The sequence below is a fragment of the Rhamphochromis longiceps genome, linkage group LG1 (assembly GCF_057381845.1).
Source record: "Rhamphochromis longiceps isolate RC_006_pf linkage group LG1, R_longiceps_female_GT1.1, whole genome shotgun sequence".
NCBI lineage: Eukaryota > Metazoa > Chordata > Actinopteri > Cichliformes > Cichlidae > Rhamphochromis > Rhamphochromis longiceps.
The window spans coordinates 28,663,051-28,685,458 of NC_140557.1; the positions used below are offsets into that span (position 1 = coordinate 28,663,051).

At 40.1% G+C, this 22,408-nt stretch overlaps 1 protein-coding gene across 1 annotated transcript in view; it reads right to left on the reverse strand.

Annotated features, from left to right (window-relative positions):
• The window catches only part of pde8a (phosphodiesterase 8A), a 51,679-nt gene that overhangs the window by 19,526 nt on the left and 9,745 nt on the right, over nucleotides 1–22,408 (reverse strand). Inside the window, exons 2-3 of the mRNA XM_085404788.1 lie at nucleotides 4,969–5,025; nucleotides 804–994 (exon numbers count right to left, since the gene is read on the reverse strand). Coding sequence (XP_085260914.1) covers nucleotides 804–994; nucleotides 4,969–5,025 — 248 coding nt within the window. The remainder of the gene's footprint in view (nucleotides 1–803; nucleotides 995–4,968; nucleotides 5,026–22,408) is intronic.

A 22,408-nucleotide genomic window follows, 5' to 3' on the forward strand; every position in this document is an offset into this window, starting at 1 on the left:
GTTAACATACACGCTGGGCAGGGCAAATGAATGTTTGTCAATGTGTTTTTGGTTTGAGCAGAGGCTAAAGATAGAGAGTGGTATAGGCAGTCACTGCTCATTTCTCAGTGACATGACTCCACTAGGTAGCACGCAGTGGTAGCCGGGGAACCCAAAGTGAGCTGGCCATTTACCCCCACATAGAGTCATAATCACCAGTGCTGTACCAAATGCACTGTAACACATGAAAAGTAGTTCCATAATTGTTCAGTCACAGCCCTTAGAGGACAGCCACTAACAAATTCACTTCAGCTGTGCTGGTTAAAACAAAAATCACAGCGTGATTAAGTAAATTTATATGCACAACTTTATCTCGGTCCTACGATCTAGAGTGCATAAAAACAATTTACAAAGCATGTCTAAACAGTCTGCAAAAAAGTAATGGAAAAAGTTGATTAAAAAAAAGAGGTGTAAATGATGTGAAGCTAGTGGAAACTGGGTATAAACAGCTAAAATAGCAATAAGTCAGTGGCTCAGTAAGTAATGGCCCGAACAAATGGTCACAGTTTACGAGGTAGTGATATTTGAATGCAAACTCAACTCCTGACTGGTCAATCACTGATAGCTCAGCTTAAAAGTATCAATGTTCATATCACCAATAATGCTAAATGACATCTAGCTTTAAAAAATAAAAAAAAGAAATGGCAAGAGGAATAGATACTTGACCATCTGCAAAGAGCTGTGCGGGTATACTGGACAAAACAAAGCTGCAGATCACTACACCGCATCACTCAAAGAAACAGATGATGGGAGAGCTTGCTTACCGGCATAGTGCTTCAGCGTCAAAGTGTCTGGAATGTCTGTGGTCAATGATGACGAGGTCATGATGCTTCTCCAAGAAGCATTCAAGAGCCGACTCCGGCGTTCGCGCCATGCTGCACCTGAAGTTGGCCTTCTCGCATGCCCAGCAGAAGCCATTACTCTGACTATCCTCTTTGGCAAAAACTAAAAGTACCTGCAAAAGAGACACGGGTAAGCACATATGGTAATATAAAAGACATCTAATAGTACCACAGTTAATATTCCAGTGTAATAATAAATGAGGAGGGGTAAAAACGAACACATTAAAAGAGTCTCCTAAGTAAGAAATGATGTATGCAAACAGATTTTACACTCTGTTTGCTAGCATGGACAACAAAGACAAAAGCACGCAAGTGGCAACCTTCGGTGGGTAAATGATAAGTCTACATTAAAGTGCCGGACACTTATTAAACATCTCTGCTGTGTAAAATTCATCGTGGCTTATATTTACGAAACATTAAGGATCGAGAAGTGGCTGTCAGTCCTGGTTCTAAAAGTAAGGTGGTGCCAGCCATAGTGCCACCCTCAAGGTTTTGGAACAGAACTTCAAAAACCATTGAGTGACGCCATGATGGATTCAAATATTATTAGGGTTTTTTGGGTTTTGTTTTTTTTTACTAGTAATTGATATTATCCAAATAGTAAGGGAGTAATTAGGACAATACCATTATATAAAGTCTATGGACTAAATCTACTGTGGCACTCAAACATCTGACCTAAAGAATTGTGATAATGATTCTGTTGATTCATATAATCAGTCTTTTTTTTTTTTTTTTTTTTTAACAAAGTGAGTCTATGAAATTATGCTCTACTGGTTGGATGTGTGACAACTACAGAGTAGCTGCATTATTAAAAGGAATCTGAAAAGATTTATTGCACAACCCTGGAGAAGTCCCGTGCAAATCGTCATGAAGTTGTGATTCCATTAAGGAAATTAGATTAATCACAAATGATGTACCCTGGCCCTATATCATCAGTTCTGTAGCAAAAAAAAAAAAAAAAAAAAAAAAAAAAAAAATGGTTACAGGGATTTGGGATCCGAATTGTCAAAACATCACTGTCACATTTGAATGACACATGCAAATGACCACAATCAGCCTGCAGTGTGACCTCAGGTCTCCAGTGGGTAGGCCCTGATTGATCAGCTTGTACTCAGATGCATGAGATTTTCTTGTCTGCTGCCATGAGCTATAGCACAATTAATCCCGGTGGCCTTCACTGGCTGTGGGCCCCTCCACCAGTCTGCCAAGGCTGTGGCCCAACGAGCTGCTGCTGTTATCGTCAAACCTGAGAATAGGCTCTCTCTCTCTCTGCCACCGTACTTTCAAATAACCCCATTACATGCGCAAATACTGGACCAGAGCATTAGGCCTGCCTCCAAGAGCAGTGCCGCACTAAGAGTAGATTCATGAGTCACCCTCTCAAACAGACGTCATCTCCAACTGTTGGCAGGGAGCAGTGTGAACGTAAAGAAAAGAAAGCTTGTTCTGCAGTTTTAAGTTTGCATCACACCTGTAAGGTTGAGTTAGGATACAAAGACCTGATTTTGCTGAGAAAAGTAGAAGCTCTGTCCTCCACACAATGAGGGGATAGAGGATTGGCTGTTTGGACAGTTGTCTTTCTCATTCATGCTGACAATTGGCATGGCATTATTTAAGTAGCAAAACATAGCCTCAGGCTCGAAGCACTGAGTCCTTATGTCTGAGAGAGGTGTTGCCAATCCAAGCCATATTTCTCATGTGAGCATTTTTCCTACAAGCGGCATTAAGTGTCCGGGTCATAAATACATCACCTCTGAATCCTAGAGCTATGTTCGGTACGCACAGGGAATTAGATCAGAATTCCACATTGGGATGTTGGTAGAAAAGTCAACATTCCTGCAGAGCTGGAAGAACGGGGCAATATAGGCCACGATGAGGTCTGCTTAGGGGATTCTTCCTGGGCCTAGACAGATATGCCTTGCTTATAATAACAAAACCAGTTACAGCTGATAGGGAAAAATAAAATCTATAATCTTAAAGGACATTTAAAGAAAATTTTTTTCTTAAAATCAGGATACCCTGCTCATGCTCCAAAGAGTCAGATGTACCAGAAAGAGAAAGTAGCAGACAGACAATGACATCCAGAGGGGAAAAAATAGTTTGAAGGGGGTAGTGAGCGGTTTGGCAGAGTCTGATCACTCAGTCTAGAAAACATCATTGTTGAAAACAGAGGGCCCGGCCAGATCCTGTGGACCGCGAGAAAAGAGGAGGAGCAGAGAGGAGGAGGGAATGACAGGATCAGCTGTGAGTGACAAAAACAGGAAGGGGATATCTCTCTACCTCGCTTTCCTACTGTGGTCACTGTGGAGCGCATCAGACAATGAAGCAGTCTGTGCACTTATATGTGTCATTACAATGCACGACTTCTAATATATCCAGCACCTTCAAACCATCACTGTTATGAGAATTTGTTGCAATTTTATTTTTGTAAAAATGCACCATGTTACATGCTATGCCCCAGCTGTGCAACTAGTCTATTTTCATTCATGCGGTATGTCTGAGGCTTCGACATGAGTCCTTTAGTCATCTCCATTTTGGCCTTTTAAAAGAGGGTGTGACAAGCACAGGGTGACTCTGACTAAGAAGCCTGGGGACAATGCAGGTTCACTCTGATCTTGTAGCCACACCCTAAAGCATACATAGCTTAACCTTGTATTCTTTTGTATGCAGAGCCATGATTTACTAGCAACTGAGAATATCATTTCATTATTTCATCAATACATTTGAGCGCTTTCTTATAGAGATTTCCTGCATGGCGTCATTGCAACCAACAGTTACAGGGGTTTCCTTAAATGTTGCTAGGTAAACTTAGTTGCACCTTAGGTGCAGCACCAAAAACCTCAATCTTATTGCTTTGGCTGTTAGCAGATTTCTGTGATCACCTGTAGTTTGCATAAGAAATGCAGACTTATTTGCAAACACTTGCTAACCACTAGCAGAGCAGTAGCAAAAAATAGAAACCCGAAATGGGAAATGTTTGCCTTCACATTAAAAACAGTGCCTCAGCACTGCAGCAAACATGTTTCAAGGTTTGTGTCACACTTTTCAGTTTCACTACTGCCTGAAGAGTAGTTGGCAAGTGTTTGCAGACAAATCAGTGTCTTCCATGCAAACTATTGCAACATGCTAGCAACCAAAGCAATCATAGGTGGTTCTTCGCCAACTGGCAAACATAAATTATTCCCTAGCTTTCCGCCATCAGGGGGTCACGATCAGTCTCTAGGCCCATGTGGCTGGAGATCCTACACTGTCATACGTCCAAGATGGCGGACAGATATACATCATGCGACTGTAAAACCTTCTATACAACTGGACAATTACTTTTTGGGACCAGATGAGTTGCCCCCTGCTAGCTACTAGCAAAAATGCAGTTTTAAGGCATTTCTGCAGCCACTTCACTTTATCCTCTTTTCATAATCCGTGTATGTTCTACTGGGTAGAACGACAGTAAATTCTTATTTCTGCTTAAACAAATCTAATAAAAACAATAAAATAAATGTCAAAACCCCTGAAGAAACAAAAACAAACAAAAAGACCACACCACACTGCGTAAATGGCTGAAAGCTTGACGTTTCTGAGGTTTTATACAACAGCAGCGACATATGGCGAGGGAACGCACACGAACTGTATAATGACCCACTGAACATCTGAGAATGTCGGCAGCGATGAAACCGGTCCATGGACCCTCTGTGCAGCTGTTCCATAATGTGCATTGTTCATTATGGTATGCTCTTCGTCACAAATGTTTGGCCTTGTTGCCTTGACAACCCAGGGGTGTACTGCACACAATAGGCCCATTAACAGTTTTAATGCCCATCTCTCCTCTTTTCGAATCTTTGCATGGGACATGCTGTGGGGTCTTTAAGAATTTCCACCAAACTCCAAGCAAAAGTTTTTAAATACTAAAATGCAAAAAACAACTCCACCAAATATTCACAGTCACACCAAGTTTTGCTTTACAACTTAGCTAAAAGCTTCTTAATGAATGGACATGAATATTTTCCTGGAGCACTCGTGTTGTTCGCGGAAGGCCTTCAAACACTCAAGCACAGGAGCGTCAGTCATGTTAGTTATTGTTTTACGATACCTGAAGTGGGTCTTTAAATAACTTCATTGGTCCGAATTGCACCTCTGTTAATGTGGTCTGAAAGATAACAAAAAGAATACAGGCATTAGAAGAATATCAGAAAAAAAGCATTTCACTCATTCAGTTTAAAATGGTTCCATAGATCCCAGTAATTTCCCAGAAATAAGAAAGTTAAGCAAAATGTCACACCTTTATCTTTTCTTCTGGCCTTAATATTGCAGGAAAGCACTGACATAAATAACTATATTCATTGTTACAAGCTGACCATGCATACTTAACCAAGAAAAAAAAAAATTGCTGTAATGCCATAGGAATGTGTCACATATTATATGTAAATATTATTGTTTATTGATTCACAGACAAAGAAATACACTGCAAGTGATCCTAAATGGTGATTTCACTTATATTTTGGCTCATGAATAAAAAATAAATAAATCATTCACTGATACTGTTTCATATGAAAACAACAGATCAGGAGCTTAGCCTGTTTAAAAAACAAAACAACAGTAACTCATTTTTCTGAAACACATTCTCATCAGTTTAAAATTTTTATAAGGAAATCTAACAAAATTTCTAAAAGGTATTAAAGTATGAGCTATTAAATATAACAGATATGGCAACATGTTGCCATGTACTTATCTGACATCTCATTAAAGACAGCAGTGAAATATAAACAAGTATTTTCTCAAGTAATATTTTCAGTTGACGCTACATTTTACTTCTGTTCAACTAGAAATATAACACTACCTCTAACCCTCTTTAACATTCACACTATATCTTTTAACCAATTTTGATTTTTCTTAATTAATAATCAAGATACTTTTTAAAAGAAAAAAAAAAGATTTGCAAAATTTGGAGTGCAAAACCTTTTTGCACTCCAAAATTTTAAATTGCATAACCTTGTATTGTGTTTCTATATAATTGGTATTACATACCTGCATACTTCTCTCATCACCAACTCAATTAAAACAAATGTTTGAAATTTAGTCATCCAATTTCTCCTAAACAGGAGACTTGAAAGAACTTTTTTTTAAAGGGCAAATATCACACTGACAGGTTTTTCACTCATTACACTTTCCTTACATGAGCTTTCTCATTTCTGTCTGCAAATAATTTAGCTTCCTTCCTGCTAAATGGAACCCAGCTCAGGGGTTAGTAACCATAGCAACCAAGCCCCTTGCGGACCGCCATCCCTCTAGAATTCCTCTTCTCCGTAAACAATCTACACATGTGAGGAGGAATACAGAGAGGAATTTCAGAGTGTGCTGGGCTGCAGTAAATCACTTCTTGCTAAATTGTAAGCCTTCTGAAAGCTCCATGAAACAACAAAGAGGGGGGGAAGCTGATTAGCCCTGGGTTGTAGCCAAACTGACATCATCATGACACTAGGCTGTTTGTTGTAGCTGACCACAAACAAGAAGTATGGGACCAGAAAGGCTACAAGCTCTGTGATGCTCTGTGATCATCTGATCTTTCACATGAACTAGGATCTGGTAGCAAAATAGCCTGATGTGGTATGCGCACACATAAAGAAGTGTCCAGCTACATTTTTGCACAGTCATATAGAAACATCATAAACCCATGCTCTTCTAGAAGGGTTTAGCTCAACAACATCTAGTTTATTTTGTTGCTAGATTTCTTTGCCCTCATGCCAGAGCAAATAACATCTTCTGCTTCAATCATTTCATTTTGCCATGAGAATGAACCAGAACTCTCTCTCTTGTTTTGATTGCAGCTGGATAAATGACACCGAGATGCATGCATGCACTGAGCAGCTCCTTCAGTGGGAGACTGCGGCACCCACGGTGTGGGACGGAGAGATTTCGCAGGTCTTTCCTCCCCACTGCTGTCAGACTCCATAATAAAGACTTTAACTGATCAAGCACACACATCCATACATATGCAATAATACTAAGTGCAATAATCCTTTCTGTCATCGTTGTATTTTTACTCAGTTGTATATAGTATTTGTATTCTATTTTTATCTTATTGTATATTTATTTTTATTTTATTCTACTGTATATAGTATTTTATTTTATTCTATTCTGTACAGTTGTGTACTGTATTTATTCTTATTGTATTCTAATTTTTGCCTCATAACTTTTGCACTGTCCACTTCCTGCTGTGACAAAACAAATTTCCCACGTGTGGGACTAATAAAGGTTATCTTATCTTATCTTATGTAAAGTACACAGTACAGCGCAAAAATTACCCCTCATTTCTTTACATTTTGTTTTTAAGAAGCCAGATTTTCTTGTAATTTTTTAAAAGTGGTCTCGAGCAACAGTTCTCCAGACTTTCTGAAGGTCTTTCAAAGTTTTTCTTTGGACACTAGCAGCTTTTTCACTTATTTCCAGTCCAGTCTTTGTACCTGACCATTTTCAGGGGAATGGTTTTTTTTGTTTTTGAAGCAGTTTAGCACTGGTCTATGAATTATTCAATCATTAAAAAGGCATCTAACTCAAGCAATAAAGCAGTGCTGGGTCTACACATAACAGGCAACCTAGGTTAGAAATAATATACATAATTCGTTCCCATTCCTTTAGTTGAATCTGTCAAAAAATTTGACAGCCATAAAATACAATTTTTCAACAACAAGTGAGTGATTAGCTGAAAACATGGTGTGTATTATAGCTGTAAAAGAGGAAACTGGACAAGTCTCATCAGAAATGGTCTCAGTGGAGGGATGGCTGTCAAGAAGTAATTCTCAAGGAAGGGAAACATGGAGTCTGAAAAGTCTCAGGTATGCCAAATTACACAAGAACTGAAAATAAGTGCCAACAGTTCTTATAGAGTGGTGAATCCACATTAGAAATTTTTGGTTCAAATTGACATCAGCATGTCAGGAGAGAGGAATAACAGTACATGAGTGTACACTGTAAATATAGTTTGAGGCCACATTTCAGTCAGTGGTGTTGGAGATTTTGTCAAAACTGATTGAATTATGAATGAAGAACATTCAGATTTTGATCCAACACCCAATAGTATATGGAAAGCTTTTGATTGGCAACATTTTAACTTTTCAGCATGACACTGATCCCTAAAACACTGCCAATACAGTAAAAGTATACCTGGATAGAAAAATACAATTTAACACTGTCAGTCATGGATTGGCCTCCCCAGGGCGCGGGCCTCAACATTATTGAAGCAGTGTGGGATCATCTTGACAGACAAGAGAACAAAAGGCAGCCAACATCCAAAGAAGAGCTTTGAATGTCCTTCAGAAAGTGTGGAGAACTATTCCTGACAACTACTTAGAGAAATGACAAGAAAGCTCCCTAAGAGAGTTCAGGCTGACTTTCAATCTCATAAGAATTGTACAAACTAAATTTCTGCCTCATATGCTATCTTTCAATAAATCATACAGTACTATATACAACTCATTTAGTGTGTAGCATTTGGCTATAAAGTATCCAGCTAGCTGAGGCGTAGCACAAGCAGTAACACACCAGAGTCTCACCATCCCGGAGAGACTTGTCTTCAATTGACAATGATACAACAAATACAACTGCAGCTGAGATTGTGTAACTCACAAAGCCAGCCCTTGTCTGTCTCTCTCTCTCACACACACACACACACCTGAACCAGTCTGCCAGCCTCTTCAGGCAACATACTTCTCCTGTACAGTACACAAACGCACACACTGCAATGAATCATTCAGACAAGCATTTGCATCCCGCAAACATCATGTTGGCCCTCAACCAGGAGCAAACAAAACAGGGGAAGTGAGTGAGCATATAGGCCAGGCAGCCTGGCAGTACAGACACAGTGTGCGCACCCAGGTAAGCAATGTCCCGCCCTATATGCTGCCGCGTTATACCAGTCACACTGGGAAATCTGTGTTTGTGTCAGAGTCTGTGCCTGCATGTGTGTGCGCGCATGCATGCATGTGTACACGGGGCCTTCATGATGATATTATCATGTCATCTCTCTACAAATCTTAATACAAATTCCTGCTGACTGATTCAGAGACACAGTTATTAGACAAAAAAAACAAAACCTAAGTGAATGGTTCAAGTGTTTCTTTCACATAAATATTGTTTATTAATATAAAAAAGTTTTCATTATAATCAAATGTTAGAGAATATTTTTTAAAAAGCTGGCGGGTTATTTTAATTACCAATAAGTAATTATTTTGCAGTAATCTGAGAAAATTCTATTTAGGATTTACACTGGGTAAGCATTAAATAAGGGATGTTATATTAAAGAATAGGTAATGGGTTTACCTATTCTTTACCTATCCTTGAAAGCTGTCACGATTTGTGCTTTATTGAAGTATAAACCACAACTAAATAAACACATAAATAAGCCGTTATTTTAGTTTTAAGCACCATGATCAAATCTTATCCCTCAATATTTTCAGTATGTATGGCAATCTGTAAAGTTATTGGAGTAATTTTTCAGCCAGACACGCAGTGGTACCAAACACTGAGTCAGCAGCACACAGTGACTAAAGCAGCTCAGTACAGATGCTGAATTAATGTAGATCAGTAACATCATGGCCAAAATCTGATACACTCAGCCCGGGTCACATTATGTCGATATACGAGCATGAGCAAAATCAAATTACAACACACCAGTTGGCACATGGTGAACTTGGAATCTTCAGGCCCTCTAACCCACTTTGACAAGTTCCTAAAAAAATTTTTCACTAAAATTCACAGAACTGCGTCTGTTTTTTCATTCACTGAGAGGCCATTTTGCAGGCTGGCCACTTCAAAGAAAGTTATATCGTGTGATATCACACCTTTTTGTTCGTTTGGGCCAATATGACCAAACATGACAGCTACTAGGCATCTGCAGTCATCTAGAGAAGTATTTAAGACAGTCTGCAGTACCCCTGATTTTTTCTTTGTTTTAATCTATGGGTAAACCTACATTGCAAGAAAATATACAATGAATAAAACACATTTTCAAAAACCACCCCACCACTGTGACCATTTATACCCAAATCCTTTCAAACTGACTTCAGATCAGTGTATACACAAGCACCTACTGTGAGTTGTTTTAATAACCGTTCAGCTGTCAACCATAGACAGCTACTCAGCTACCATGATTTCACCCACTGGCACCCGAAATCCTGTTTTGAAGCTTTGAAGTCATAGGTATATAAAAGTAGGGTCTGAAAAATTATGCCATAGCATAAAGAGAAACGCATAAGTGCCTTAAACTTATATTTTATCTGAAGACCACCAGATGGCTGTAGCTGTGGTTGCTTAAAGAAATCTACGGAAAACTGGCTTTCTGTCTCAACTTGTGCCAAACATTTCCTGATGAGTTTATGGGCTCAGGTTCTTGGGAAAAGGTAAAATAAATAAAATCATACTTATTTTGACAATCTTGGTCGCACTAAAAATGAGGATCATCCATGCTATAAGTTGTTAGCCAATGAGCAAACAATTTTCACAGTCACACATATTTACTGATTCTTTTAACGTGAAAACCTACACATTTCCTGATTTAATAGCATTTAATGGACTACAAAGTGAAACCACAGGAAGCTGTTGTTTTACCAGAGCTAAAAAAAGAACCTGTAGGTGGTCATGATGGGTATAAAACAGAATATCCATCACATGATTAGATAAACCATCTGTCTCATAATATGTAACACATGGCTAACCCTATTGGCCAGTAGTTCCTAATAGCTCACCAACTTATCTCACCGAGTGCCTACCAGAGCATAGCATGAAGCCTGGCATGGACCCTCTCATGATTGTGATCTTGAAATATTACAAGAATCTAGCTATTGCACAAGGCAAGTCCTGCTGCCACTTTCTTTTGATACACCTAATGTATTTACGTAGTGGGGCTGCTTCTGACCCTATATCCTGCTTCCAGTGTATCCGGCCCTATAGATCTCCTCCTCCTCTCCTCCAGACCACCAGCTCTTCTGTCTCAGACACACACACACACACACACTCACACAGACTAGACCATACACACTGGGAGAGTGGCTTTCCACTAAAGTGAAAAACAGGAAATTGGATGACATTGTTCGGTGCGCCGACGTCAGCAGTGAGAGATACTGTAGAAAGAGTAAACAGCTTCCTCCACCCCAGAGCTGGGACCAGGATGCAGGGAATCTTGGGATGCCTGCCCTGCTCGTACTTCTTAGAAAAACGGCTACTCCATATTCTCCAGATCCTTCGCTTTGACAAGCCCTCTCCAGTTAACGTGCAGCTAACACTCTCTCTTCGTTTCACCGCTCCCTCAAACCACTTCATCAGTTCAGGAGTTTATTCCTTTTAAAAACTTCTCTACATGTGGTTAAGTAGAATATGATATGCCTAGCTGATGGCACAGTAACATAGGATGAGATCAGATTTCTTCCTTAGAAGTGTTGGGCCTCACAACCAGTGGTGGGGTGTCATGCGTGTGTTTGTGTATGTGTACGTGCATGTTCCTGTCTAAAAGTGTGAATCAAATGGAGATGAATCAATGTACTTGATTAGGACTGATTAAGGGCAGCAGTCCCAGCCACAGGTGTGGATGCACACTATGTACCAGACAGACACACAGTCGGACACACCAACCCTGACACACACTCAGCTAAGTGATGGGCTAAATGGCACCGCCTGACACATCAACCTCACCACATGCTGAGCCACTCAGATAGTATTGCTAGCTGCCCATGCTGGGTGTGTTACCTCAAAGAGAATAATTCACTTTCATGTGTGGCCACTGCCTATAGATCTGCCCCGAAACCAAGAGTAACAGAGAAGTTTCAAACTTGTGACCATATCCAGCTGAGATGAATCGACTACCAAGCCGATATTTAAAACCTTTAACAAATTCAGCTGAACTAAATCGAAATTTCTTTAAGTAAAGTACCAATGCACAAAATATGTAATAACAACCAGCCTGGTCTTAAGGAAAAGGGCGTAAAACACATTAGTTTATCTCATTCCAGCAGCATATCCTTTATTAAGAATGGTGGTCGACCAATCTAAGGTAACTAGGGTCTCTTAAATAAATAATGAGTGATTTATCACCACATCCTGTCTCCTGCTCCACACTTTACGCTGTCAAAATAAAAGTGGTACAATTCGTATTATTTTTCAGTAATGAATAGATACAGTTTCATCACTATTTCACAAGCTGTCATATAAAATTTTATGAGAAATTCACCTAATGCCTTCAGTGTGTGGCTCAGTGTAATTGGTCTCCATGAACACAAATTCACTTATTTTATGACTATTTCAAAGACTTTCTTGAGACTGACATGTTAGGCAAATTAATAGCTTTACTTATTCGTGTACTTTAACAGTATCCATCCATATAGTTCCCACTGATAAGACATCTGAGGCCTATCAGTCACACAGGTCTAAATACCGGTCAGCAACCGCAAACGTGTAATCTCCAGCTGTTTGATGAGTGCTTGATAGCTGAAATCAGTTGCAAAAAGGGTACTGGACCAAAAACCTCCTTTTGATTGTTTATGAGCGTACAAAATTAGAGAAATGCTTTCAAAGTAAAAGTTCTGCTGCACCCAAAACATTGTAAAGTAAAAACCTTTACTTTGAAGACAAACGGTCTTGTGTTGCACTTTTTTTACAGTTTCACTGCAGCTCGGGGAGTACTGCGTGAGTGTTCGTAGCCAAATTGGCGCCTTGTGAACAAACTACAAACGACAGATCAGAAAAGTGTCAGATGACTCATCAATGCTTTTCTCACAACCAACAAACCCGAATACACAACCACAGCCATAAACAATAAACTTCCACAACAAGCTGCACCTATAGTACTTCAGAAAACTGGGAAACACACCGTGGTGGAGAAAAAAAGAAAAAGAAAATTATGATATATAATCTTCAAAATTCGTCAAAAGCCTTCAGTACTGGTATGATATTATAACTTCCACTCTTTCTTTAATTTTTCTGAAAACATAGTGTCTTCATCTACAGTGCAGTGAAAACAAAAAAAGAAAAAATTGCTCCCGTCCCAATTTTTTGGTGTTTTGCACATTTGTCACACTTAAAAATTTCAGAGCAAACAAATTTTAATATTAGACAAATGTAACCCAAGTAAATGCAAAACGCATTTTTAAGTAATGTTTTCAAATTTATCCAAACCTACCTGGCCCTGTGTGAAAAAGTAACTACCCCCCAAAACCTGATAACTGGTGGTTCTGCCCTTGGCAGAAAGAACTGCAGTCAAGCGTTTGCGATAACTGGCAGTGAGTCTTTCACATCACGTTGGAGGAATTTTGTCCCACTCTTCTTTGCAGAACTTGCTTTTATTGAGACATTCAGAGGTGGGTTTGCTGGTATGCTTTTGAAGTTCTTTAGATGTTGTTTTGAGTCGATGAGCTCTTAGAGGTTAATCAGTTAATTCATGATTCATGGGCACGATTACTTTTCACGTAAACCCAGGGGAATTTGGTAAACCCCCCCCCCATAATAAATGAAATCAAAATTTATAAATGCATTTTATATTTATATTTATATTTACTCAGGTTATCATTGTCTAAAAAAAATGTATGATCTGAAACAGTTGAGTGTGACATATTTCATAGAAATTAAGAAGGAGGCAAATACTTTTTGTACATGCAGAGGTTAACAGATAAAAACTGTCCACAGTGTGAATTCTTTTGTTGCCTTATTTATGGCACATGGATCCATCCCTTTGCACTCTAGGATAAAATCGTGTGTTAAAAGCATTTTGGAAATCAGTCTAGCTTAATCCGACATTACATCTCAAATAAAAGACAAATGAATTTTTCAATTCATCCATCAGGTCCTTCATTGCCTTATTATGCTCAAAAAGTAATAAAATAACCACTGAATAAGATAAAAAAGGACAAATAATAAAATCACAAATGCAATTAATGTGCTAATGTAATTACAGTCCATCCTTTCTGAAAAATAACTACGCCAATGTGTATTCTGGCTCTGTCCACATGTTTTATCCACAGTGACCAACCCCACAGTCAGCCAGGCAGAAGACTTTAGTTGAGTCGCTGGCATGAGTGAGGGAAACTAGGCCACTGTGGATCGGTTTGTCCCAGAACATCCATGCTTTCTCTCTGTCTCTTTCTCAGTCTGGCAGAACACACACGGAGGAAAGACCAATTGCCTGAAACAAAAACTATGTCCAGCAAAGTACACACACACACACACACACACACACTACATGAAATGAATAATCACATTCAACTAATTTTCTTTCCATTCTTTAGATATATGACGGTGTGACTCACATGCAATGTTGAGATTAACAATGCAAGCATCTTGCATTTACTATGCAAATTGTTCAGTTATGTGTTCATGACAGGGCAGAATAAGCTGCCACAGTGAATGAATATAAATTTTACATTAACCGATTAATTTTTTTATCTCTCTTTTTTTAATTCTTCTCTAGCCTGGCTACGAAACTGATGATAGTTCTCACTATTCCTACCTTTGAATGGAAACCAATTTAAGGTCATCCTCCAACTAATAATTAGTATTCATTAATTGGCTCTTGGTGAATTTTAAGAATAAATCTGTTTGCAGGAAAATAAAGAAAAACAGAGAAAAAAAAAAGGGTTCACATTTACATCACAGTGAGATGTAATGCAAGTCAAACCATGCTATTTGGACAAACGGGTAACTATTAAACATCTTTCCATTTAAAAAAAAAAAATTCATTACTTTAATAGGTTATCATAAACAGATTAATGTAGTTCTTTCAACTGCAAACTGTTTAAAAATCTTAATTACACCATCTTATTTTCCTAAAATAATCAAAATCTCATATTAAGTGATAAGAGATCGTCTCCAACTATCCAAAATAGTGAAGATATCTTTGTGAAATTATGTGCAACTCACAAAGAGCTTTACAAAAAAGTTCCTAAGGACCCCATAAATCTTAAAAACTAGATATCATTTAAGGCTCTGGAAATGAGGTCACTGTTTGAATACCACTGTGTGAGTACCATTACATTCAAGATTATAAAAAATGAGAAAAAGACAAATTACAGAAGCTTGTGGTTAAGCTAACAATAGAATTGTACCCTTAGAGTAGATATGTAAATTAAAAACACGACATGATGTTAAAATCACTGGTGGACCAAGTAAATTACATTGATATTCTCATTAAAATGCAAAGTTCTGCTGGGAAATCTTGGATCCTTGGGTTGATATGGATGTTACTTTGACATCAACCTAAATGTTACTGCAGGCCAAGCGCACCCTCCATCTCAGTGGCCTTCCCAGTGGCTGCTCAGTGATCTGCACCACATTAAACCAGAGCTTCAGTGACGTAGCAGCTTATTTGCCTCACAATCTATCACAATTCACAGACTGCAAAACCACAATTTTGCAGAATTTGGGTGATGACCCATTAGATGATCAATACAACAGGGAGATTAGCTGTTCTTGTGAATTGTGGGCAGGTATGACTTCACTGTCTTTTTTGGCCAGACGAGCTAAAGACAACTTAGCAACTACAACTTTTACCCAGCCTCCAAACTCTCAGGATCTTTAAGTACTCAAGGGATAGGCCTGATCCACAGAACCCAAATGAAGCTGCCGATGTCTTGGGTCAGGACCCCAGAGAAACCCTCAAATGATTCTCTCTCAGAGAATACTGCCTTTCCTCACCAACGGTTATTGAATCGTGATTGCTACAAGTCACCAAATATCAACAGTAGAGTTGGATGTCTCGAGACCACTTTTACGTGGTCTTGGTCTTGTCTTGGTCTCGCTGTCTCGGTCTTGCTGTCTCAGATCGACATAGTGGTCAGGAGATTTGGAGCCAGCAGTATGACACACAAAGTAACGTTCCATAATGTGTCCTGCGCAAAAGCATCAGCTCTAAGAGCCGTGCTTAGAGAGTGCTTTGTAGTGAATCAGAAGAGTCGACTCCCATTGAGCGAGAGCCGGCTCCTCACTTAATTTCCTTTCGCTGCTCAGCTCTCACATAGTGGCTCAGCTATGCTCCAATCCCTCCACATTGTGGCCAATCACATGCGAGGATATAGGATAATATCATTATGTGAAAAACAGAGAGGGTAAGAGACGCAACAGTCAAGTGGAGTGTGCGTCTGTCCTCTCAGTAAGTGAGTAGTAGAGTAGTAGTAGACAGCGGTGAGGAGGGCTGTGCGAGTGCATCGCAAAAACACATAAATATGCCTGACATCCGCAAACGAAGCAGCATCTGGCTGCAGTTTAAAGACTTTTTTTGTCTCGGTCTCGTCTCGACTTTGGTCTTGGTCTTGTTCTCGATACCCTCTGGTCTTGGTATTGTCTTGGTTTAGGCGGTCTTGACTACAAGTCTAATCGACAGTAATCCACAGCTCTGGTCACCACATCACTGTCAGAGTCGACAATTATGATAACAGCGTATAGTATAACAGGAAGCATATGAGCCAAGGTTGCAACTCTTCTGGATATTAAGGGTGCAGCTTAAGCCTACAAGTGGTCTAATCTATCCTTACATGCTAAATAACCACAAGCAAAGGAAAAACAACTGCTGCCTTCCATTTGAAGCAGAAGCTTTGATTTCCAACTTTGAAAGGTCACACTGTGTCACAAGGGTGTCACAGTGCCCATAAAACTGTAAAACCTGGAACCTGTGCTTTTGTGCATGTGTGACTCATTAAATAAGCCATACACAGAAATGACCATTGCATTGGACTGCTAGTGACCGATGAATGGCTCTACCTAGCTAGGAGTAAAATAGATCTTGTATTTCTTGATATTCTGTTTTTACTACTGGAACTGCGTCAGCTCGAGAATGACGTGGCTTCCATCTCTGAATCCGACTCATGATTTAAATGTAATGGAGCATACATGTGGAAGATGCCACCCTGACTCATTGATGAGAAGGGAGATGAATTGACTGATTAGCGATTTCCAAAAAAGCGATATTAAAAAAAAATGCTATTATGCTTTTCAGACCAAGGGAGGAATGTTTCTAATTCAGCGACACACCTGAAAGACCGGCATCCAGACCTGTTCAAAGGGGTGAAGGAGTTTCAGTTTGACATCACAGTATTATCCTTCCTAAATGTTACCATTTTGTTTGAGACAGCTGACACTGCTGTTGTGAAATCAACTATTTTCTGTAAGTTCAGATGCTAGCAGCTGTTAATGTTATACAAGTGCTTAAACTCACATCATGTAGCTAACCTTATATCTCAAAGGAGCATCAATAGGTTACCCAGCAAGCATCCTCACAATTTAGTCTGCGTCCTGTCAACAAAATATAATGGTTAAGATTTTAAATAAGCGGTCTGCGACCACCATTCTAGTAATTTTTTCATTTAATTAAAATTACTTTCCCATCCATCCATCCATCCATCCATCCATTTTCATCCGCTTTGTCCGGGGCCGGGTCGCGGGGGCAGCAGCCTAAGCAAAGAGGCCCAGACCTCCCTCTCCCCAGCCACCTCCTCCAGCTTATCCGGGGGAATACCAAGGCGTTCCCAGGCCAGCCGAGAGATATAATCTCTCCAGCGTGTCCTGGGTCTGCCCCGGGGCCTCCTCCCGGTGGGACATGCCTGGAACACCTCACCCAGGAGGCGCCCAGGGGGCATCCTTGTCAGATGCCCGAACCACCTCAGCTGGCTCCTTTCGATGTGGAGCAGCAGCTGCTCTACTCTGAGCCCCTCCCGGATGGCCGAACTTCTCACCCTATCTCTAAGGGAGAGGCCAGCCACCCTTCGGAGGAAGCTCATTTCTGCCGCTTGTATCCGCGATCTCGTTCTTTCGGTCACTACCCACAGCTCGTGGCCATAGGTGAGGGTAGGGACGTAGATCGACCGGTAAATTGAGAGCTTCGCTTTTACACTCAGCTCCCTCTTCACCACGACGGACCGGTGCAGCGTCCGCATTACTGCAGCTGCAGCCCCAATCCGTCTGTCGATCTCCGGCTCCCTTCTCCCATCACTCGCGAACAAGACCCCGAGATACTTGAACTCCTCCACTTGGGGCAGGAACTCATCCCCGACCCGGAGTGGGCACTCCACCCTTTTCCGGCTGAGAACCATGGCCTCAGATTTGGAGGTGCTGATCCTCATTCCCGCTGCTTCACACTCGGCTGCGAACTACTGGGCTATTACTTTCCCATAAATGTTATTATTTTTTAGATTTACATGTTTGAAATGACCCCCCCAGTTTAAAATGATCTAATCCTGTCCATCGTAATACTATTTAATAATAAAGGAGTAAAATAATAATGGAATTTATAATAAAGTATTTTATGTTTAAGTACGTGAGATAAATCCCTTAGTATTGGGAGGGACAGTCATGTAGTTCTAATGATATTGATACAAACGACTACATTTCTGGTGTTATGACATTCCTCGTGCACACCTCCTACATATTAGGGCCACTCTTCCCATATTTTATGTCAATAATTTGCCATCTAGCATCATATCTGTCAGAGCATCACTTCTGTTATGCAGCAATCACAATACAAAACAGATTTTTTCACACCCCTTCAAATACTCGAAATTTTGTACCCTTGTCCACTTCAGTATTTCCCCCGTTGCTACCATCTTATTAAAAAGTGGTGAAATTACTCAGTTGAATAATTTGACAGGAGAGAGTGAGAATAGCTTTTCTTCCTGATCTGTAGTGTTAGCTAAGGAAGCTAGCAGCAGCTAGATAATTTCTTTGGTACATTTACAGTAAGTAAAGGTAAGTATTTGCTCTGTGGAGGGAATTCATGATGGCATGAATTTAAAGACTGTGGTCTAAATAAATTCTGAAAATGCTGCTTGACGTCAAGTTTTAAAAACCTGACACCTGAAATGCTTTTCCTGCAGTGTTGTGAATTACTGCTTACACGTGCTGTCCAAAAAAACTGAAACTTCTAATCACACACGCACACACATTCATTGTTTTTCGAGCGGGTGCTTTCAGAATACACCCTGACCTTTATTCTGTCTGCAGTGAAATCTCTCCTACCTCACCAGATAGTGCGGAAACTCAAGCATACGGGAATGTGCACACAGACACGCACACAAAGGGAAGACACTGAGAAACACACAAGAGACTGAACTTGTCCTGGAATTCAGTCCCAAACGCCTTTGAGTGACGTCTGTGGTTTAAAAATACAGAGTTTGCAGAAAACGGATAGGTTACTGCATCCTTGGTGACCTGTCCCTGTTTCTAACTGGTGTTAGCAAGCAATGCTTCAGATTTCCCAGAACCCACCGGGGTTGTGTGAACTGCTGGTCTAGTGCGATGTCTGTCATTTACAGTGTCTTTGCAAAGTCAAAGTGAATGCTGCATTCCCTCATTTCACGACGTGCCCAGGACTGCCTGCATGCATGCATTCGCTGTATCCATCACAGTTTGTATGTGATCTGTGCAACACAGCGCCAAGGAGAGTAACTGAGGCTTGGCTGAGCAGCAGCTCATTCCGTCAGGCCAAGTGATGAGGGTTGTATGAGGAGCAGAAAAGAGTCGCATTCATGAAACTTGGAGAGAAACACTTCTCATGGATGTTTACTATACTACTGCATGCCAGCAAAGACAGATCACATCGACACAGGTCGACTTTTATGCATCTCCTGTGGCTGGACTTTTCTAAATATGTCCATTTTCCAATCATGTTCCATCATTTCAAATCACCCGAATACACGTAAGTTCAAAGTGTGCTCACACTATAACCACACACCATCTGTTTTTTTTAGGATCCTACAGAACCACAAGCACAATCCAACTTTAAAAAGTTCTGATCTTTAAAGGCAGCATCGACAAACTAAAGAGGAGAAAGTGTATAAGATCAAAGAGTGAACGTGGTCATTTATTTATATAGGAGATATTTAAAAATAATAATACTTTTTTTAAAAAACAAAACAAAACTTCAGTACTTGAAATATTTCAGGTTGTAAAACACCATATCTCACACAATGGCATATTTGATTACACCTTCCCTGCCTCATAAATAACTGCTTCTTTCAAACTGCACAACTCCTGTTAATGTTTTCCAAACATGTTAAATATTGTGTTTTTGTATATCTACCACCAGTGCGTGACAATTAATTAAAGACAGACCCACAAGAAGCTGAGCACTTTCTCCTGCGTTCACCTTCAAGGTATTTCTGTCCTTATCCAGATTACCATGAAATCCCTGTAAGACCTGGTCAATCCTAAGCTATCCAGGGCTCTGGGGCAACCAAAACCTCCCCTTCTTCCAGTGGCCTACTTCAACACTAGTACAACTACACCGCAGGCCTGTTTTACCTTCCCTTATGTTTACATCTACTCTTCCTAAATAACCCCTCAATTTTATTACACGTTCTTCCTTTCACCCCCACTATCATTTATCAACTGTAAATCCTCTACTTACAGCACCTGTCATCAGTGTGTTATCTTTACTGTGAACCATGTGTGACTATTGATCAGGTGTGTGTTATTTTTATTCCTCCCTCTCAGTCCAGGTAAAGCCAAAGGCCAGTGAAGCAGAAGGACAGTCTAAGTTGGACGCTGCCCGGTCCAGCGACACTACAGCGTGCTGTAATCTTATCGGGAACCTTTCCATAGCAGTCAGCCCCCCCTCCTTCTGAGTCCAGCCAAATACATGACAACAAGTCCAAACAACAGGCACCACAAATAAGAATCGGGAATCATTAGTGTACAGTAACTTTCGTGCCAGATCCATACCCAACAGTGCAATCTTAATTACCACACCGGCCCCATGGCCTAAAGAGCGGATTAGAATTTGAAAAAAAAAATGCACTCCTGCTCCGTCTGTAACTCTGCCTGACTCTAGCCCTCCAAAACAGCTTATATGTTAGTAAAAATATCAGAAGTGGTTCTCCTGGGCTCCTCAGATAGCTGGGAGAGCATTAGATAATCACCAGACCCCCCTCCGTCTTCTTCGCCTGCTAAAACAGGACCACTGATGTCACTGTTGCATGAGGGATTAGTGAGCGACACGGGCTGGGGCTTGGCACACAAACTATACTGGAATCACAGACAAACATACACACAGAGACACGAAACGCTGAATAAGGATGACTGCACGCCAACAGAAACATTAAAGGGAGTTTGTAAGAAACACAAAGACATGCGGCCCAGTGTACCCTTAGAAAATATGCAAATACAGAAATGGGGAAAAAAGTTTAACTAGACCGACAGCAACTTCCCATCTGAAGAAAACTAATATTGTTATTGAATTATTTTAGAAATCACGTTTCCCTTTGTGCATATTTTAATTACCACTGTAAGGACCATTAAAAGAAGCTTTACTCCTAATAAAAGTCTAAATTATTTGGGTTTCACGCAGGGGCGTAATTTCCAGGGGGGTTAGAGGGGTTATGACCCCCTCAATAATCAGACCCCACCAATATAACCCCCCCAATAAAATTATGAATTATCTTGCATAAATAGGCTGTTGATTTTCTTTACTCATTTCAGGTATTACCAGCAAAATAGTTGCATGTTTAATCATCTGGGAATTTACCCAGATTTATTTATTTAGACAGAGATATTGACCCCCCCAATGTTTAGTACAAAGTTACACTGATGGTTTTATGACCACATCCCTGGAAACACTTTCAACTGGTTAATTCTCAAAATTCAGACCTAATCAGTTCTGGTGGATGTCAGATATTTCACTGCACCTTTCAGCTGCTTGTATCACTGAAACCTGAGCAGGTTTTTTCTTCTTGCGTACTAACGCTGGCGTTTCAACTGCTTTCTTTAGGAGGCCATTATAAAAGGAACGATTTTAAAATGTTTATACTTACATACGCTCAATACTGATTTAAATGGAGAACTGGAGATTGCAATTTAATCTCCAGCATGTCATGATGTCATTTACATTTAGAGAGGATTTAGTACATCTAATACACCCTTTTCCATCTTGAAAGTGCATTCTGCACAAAACCCATTTCACCTCATCCAATATTGCTGGTAAATAAATAAATAAATTTATTTGCAAATGCATCGTATCATTAAACAGAAACTGTTTAAGACAACACATGTGTACAGAGAAAATTCTTTCTAGCGATTAGCAGGTATTTCTAGGGCTTGCCATTTTCCTACGCACCCAAGATGCCTGATAGTAGGTAATGAGTGATGTGACGCAATATTGTTAGGTAACCAGTCAAAAAGGTAACACAAAATCTCTCTTAACTTTATGTGACTGATTATTCTTCCCTACACGTTAAGCAGAAATTGGTTTCTTGTACACAGATTGTTGCTACTTAAGGTAGAAAGGCAGCCTTGCAGCTCTTCAACCTTCCTGACTTTGTTGAAGCAGAAATATCTAGAACAATATTTCACAACTATAAGCAGCTGTTCTTGTTGCAATGCACACAGTAATACAGGCAGTCTGTGGAGGAATGTCATTAGGCAGGTGCAACAGGTATGATAAATGGCACGGGTTCTTGTGAACATCACGCAGGAATGTTTCACTTGTGTCACTCCTATTAGAACCATGCAAACATGCTCCACTGTCATCAATGACTTTATTAGGGTGTGTCCTTTCATAGTTTCCA